At 34.8% G+C, this 4,582-nt stretch overlaps 1 protein-coding gene across 1 annotated transcript; it reads left to right on the top strand.

The window, feature by feature from the left end:
* The first annotated feature begins 1,239 nt into the window (after positions 1-1,239).
* On the top strand, positions 1,240-1,909 carry LOC145067126 (E3 ubiquitin-protein ligase UPL6-like). Its single transcript, XM_079014332.1, has 3 exons — positions 1,240-1,466; positions 1,522-1,702; positions 1,799-1,909. The coding sequence occupies exons 1-3, from the start codon at positions 1,240-1,242 to the stop codon at positions 1,907-1,909; spliced, it is 519 nt and encodes a 172-aa protein (XP_078870458.1).
* The last annotated feature ends 2,673 nt before the right edge of the window (positions 1,910-4,582 follow it).

Raw genomic sequence — 4,582 nt, 5'->3', positions numbered from 1 at the left:
TAGATTTACTTATTTTCAAATTAAATTTGTATTTAATGTTTCATAATAGAAAATAAAATATCATATACAAAAAATAGAATCCATTGCATAAATTTAATGTCATACAAATAATCGTTCCATGGAAAGATGAAACAAATCAATAGAAGGTGTAACAAAAATTTACAAACAAATTAGATACAAAGAATACAATCCATTGCCCCTTTGCTTTTTCAAGATCAACCTGCAAGTAGCTAACCAATTTGTACAAATTCACCCTTGTTTCTAATCATTTTCTTAAATACTTTACAAACATAATTCATCCATAGTACCTAAACTATAGTTGCAGCCTTGTTTCTAGCTTCTTCTTCTGAACTCATCTCTTGCAACCATTTCTCTAAGCCAAGTCTGAATAGATACAACAGCTTGAAAAAAAAACATAATTTATTTGCTCATTGGTTCCACAAGAATAACAAAAAAATAAACAAGGCCTAAGCAACAACAGATCATGGTTAAAAAAAATAAACCATTTCACTCACTCAGTAAGCTAGCCTCACAATCTGGCTACAAAAAGTAAAAAAAAAAAGGTATTGGAAGTTATACATATACTAGTTAGTTACATCTAAAATCAAACAAAAGAATACAATACCATTATTTATCTTATCTGTGGTTGTTGAGAGAATTGAGATCAATCAGTCAACATCCTCTGCTCGACTGCCTAATTTCACTATGTCTTCAACATGAATATTCCCCTCTGTCATACACATACACATACCAAAACAAGTCAAGTTGCTGGGTATAAAGACAAAGTTATTAGGGTGTGGTGTGGCTTTTGAAGGAATTGGAATTTGAGCTTTGTTTGGTTTCCAAATGGATGGAACTTTATCTTTGGGAATCAAGTGCATTTTGTTTTGTAGTAAATTTTTACAAGTTGTAAAGTAACGAGGGTGACCTTTATCATTGGAAAGGTTGGTGATAAGCTCCTGAACCCCTTCCTTGCCTAAAGTATCTTTCAAGTATATTGCTGCAGATGCCATTTCCTCATGAGTAACTTTTCCATCATAATCTCTAAGTAATAAACCAATCATGTTACAAGTCCACCCTAAAGTAAATGTAAACAACATGCATACCTGTCAAGCTACAAGTTGTTCATCAGTACTTGAATCTTCACTTTCCATGCGTGGAGCTCTATATGCCTCCATCGCCTCTTTTCCACTATCAATTCCCTCTTTCTCCATCATACTATGATAAAAATTTATCTACATGTTCATTTTTGGTGGCTCCCACTATTCTTCTGATGATGCTTTGGTGAACTATAGGGTGAAGAAACTTGCTTATGCCTGTATTCACGCTACACATCATAATAGGTTTGCCTCATGCATTATTTCTCGTCTTTTACAAGGTGGGACATCTACTCGCTCTCAGTCTCTCGTCTGTGCAAAAGACGTGAATGCCTTCCTCAAGCTCAACACCCAATATAGCCCTAGAAGGTTGTTTTTTATTTAAATGTTTGCCAAAGACCAGTTGTTTGTTGTTTTGAAATAGACATCAGTTAAAGGATCAATTGTTGTCAACATATTTGGACTCAAATACACCAACAAGTATCTTGTTGAAAGCAGCTGCATTGTTGATTGATCCCAAGCTTCCTTGGTCTTGTAAGATAGCCAATTATCTTTTGCAACAAAACATATATAAGATTTTCTGGGAGATTGTTATTATAGGAAGGGTATGTTAATTGTTAATATGTTTTAGTTTTTTAAAATCTGCATCCTGCTTTAGTCTTACCTTATCTTTTACTTGTTACCTATTTAAATTTTTGTAGGAAAGTTTAAACTCTGAAAGCCGAATTAGAAGTGTATCTTTAATGGAGCGTGTTCTTGCCCTAGTTGTCCAGATATTGACCTTCAATGGAGTTTTGCCTCCCAAATTCTAACAATTCCTTTTCTATGGCAGATTTTTCCTCACCTAAAGGAGGTAATTCAGTTGTAAAAACATTTCATTAATTCATCTGTCTATTTTATTTGGCTTCCACATATTGAAATCTGTCATTGTTTTTATGTCTAGACTTATGTTTCACATGGGCTATATCATTATTATCTTCATAAAATGGCAACATGTAGTCAGAATTATGAAAAAATATTACCTGTGGACATCTCAGCTGATTAGTAGAAGCCAAAAGTCTAGCCCACATCCTATCTGTCAACTTAACAACATTTGCAGCCTCGGTAACACGCTACAATTATAATTATAAATAATAAATATTAATTGGCAATAATAATAATATAATTAATGTAAATATGAGAGAGTAAGAGTGCTTAATTACCTGTATTGGAATATGCGCATGTCTGTTATTGACAGGTCCAACTGTAAAACCAGAAAACCCTGCCATGGCCCCATGAATTGCACTTTGAGCAAGAAGTGTACAGTAGATGTTATCATATGCATTGCTTGGAACAGCCTGTATGATGTATGTTGGATCTGCAGGGGTACAATCATCATTTCATCTTATTCACCTACTTTACCCATTCATTCAGTCATTTATATATTTAAGTGTACCAATATATTTCATGTTTATGGCCATTCTCTTGACTATTGCAAAATGGTTTTTAATTTTCTAGATCTACCATTGACCAATATCAATAAGTAGTTTATTTCCAGATGCATCTCTCTCTTCAACTACATTCACACTTTCAGAAACATATTATTGGTCTGCTCCTTCAGCCAACACAATGACCACATGCCCATTCTCTTTAAGTCTATGTTGAATGAACTCAAAAAGACCACCTTGCCCTTCTAGATAGAATGGAGACTCTGGAATCAAGCAACAATCCTGTTTTACAATTACAATAACACCTATTAATTATTATTAACATATCTATTTTATTCTTGATTTACATATTAATAAAACTAATAATATTACAAATTTGTTATTTAGCTACCACATCTCGCCTTGCCAACATGGCAAACATGGCAATGAATCCTCAAAAAGGTCAAACAAGTTTGGAAGACTAAATGAGAGAAAAAAAATTAACTTTTTAACAATTTATTATTTCATGAGGAGATTGAAGATAGATACTTGCCACTATATCAACCCATAAGTTTGACTATTCCAACTCCATTTTCAACACTTTCCAGTTCCACATGTGCAACATTTATTGCTCTTTGAGCTTCCTCTACGGCAGTATCAAACCCAAAAGATTTTTTGATTAACAAATGAAGTAACTTCTTCCATTAGTATAATTGCATTAAAAAATGTTAGCAAGAGGAATGCTTACCTTTTCACTTTCAGCAGATACTTCCTCTGAAGCCAACTCCTTCCACTTTGAGAAAGCTTCATTGGCAATCGAACTTTCGAGGGTAGATACGTCCATTTCAATGACATCTTTAATGTCAAAAGCACGAGGTCTGAATATGTACTGTTTTGAATCAAGCTCTTCTTTGAATCTTCATTTTCATCTAGAGATTTGCAAATTGATCAAACATCCTGTCCATGAGCTGATGTTGAGAAACATAAAATAGTAAGTACACAAGAATTGTTGCATATCTCCTAATGTAAGAGTTCTTTAAAAAATTAACCTGGATAGCAGCAGTTAAAGCATGACCAATGTGTATAATGGGGCTCTATTGACGGCGGTGGTGAACCAGAGAGAAGACGAAGGGTGGTGGGTGCCTGGGTGGTTGTTTAGTAGTAGAGAGAGAGAGAAAGAGAGAGAGAGAGAGAGAGAGAGAGAGAGAGACTTGTAGTTGGTCGTGTATTACCTGCATCAAATTGAAATTGAGGGAATGTTGATTTCATAACATGACTTTGAAATCGCAATATGTATATGGATGTCCATAAATTTGTTGCTAAAACCTAGCACAATTGTTTCAGTCAACTTCGACTTCCTCGTATTTGCCACCGTCGACACTTTCAGGAACCGACACATCTTGAACCTCGAAACCATCAGATTCACGCTTCCTAGGTTAAGAGAAACATCGAATTGAAGGAAATCTACGAGTAAGTCGACGAATGTTGTTGAGAAGTGTCGAACCTAAGAAATCAAACAAGAATGAGAATAAGGGAGAAGGAACAAAGAATACCTGAGATGCATAGAGAGTAGAAGTGGGGATCGTGGAATGAAGAGGAGATCACGGTCTCCTCCATAGGGATGTGAACGAACCCTAACAAATCAACTCCGAAAATATAGGTATCTTTCACTTCGATCGATTGAAGATAATAAAATCGATTGGAGACATTGAAGCGAACGATTGAAGATAGTTGAAGACATAAGAGTATAAAAATATCAAGAAATATTACCTAAAACTTTGAATCAACAATGCCATGAAGTCGAACCGGAGGGTGAAGAAGGTGCGACTTCATCCAAGTTCTCATCGTCTGAATCAATTAGGGATTTAAATCTGGGTTTTTTTTTCTATTGGGCGTTTTAGGGATGATGTGCTAGGGTTTTTCCAGGATGATGATTTAGGTAGGGTTCAAAATTGAATTGAAATATCGGGGCTTTATATGAATGAATGAAATATGAAACAGCGATTTGATTTTCATGTTGAATATTTTGTGAATGAATAAGAAGATGATTATGGTAAAAGAGAAGGGTGGAGAGAAAGG

Source organism: Lactuca serriola, chromosome 8 (genome assembly GCF_051521515.1).
Source record: "Lactuca serriola cultivar US96UC23 chromosome 8, Lser_US96UC23_V15, whole genome shotgun sequence".
In the NCBI taxonomy this organism is placed as follows: domain Eukaryota; kingdom Viridiplantae; phylum Streptophyta; class Magnoliopsida; order Asterales; family Asteraceae; genus Lactuca; species Lactuca serriola.
Note: the sequence above shows the minus strand (reverse complement) of the source record. Positions and strands in the feature narration are given on the sequence as shown.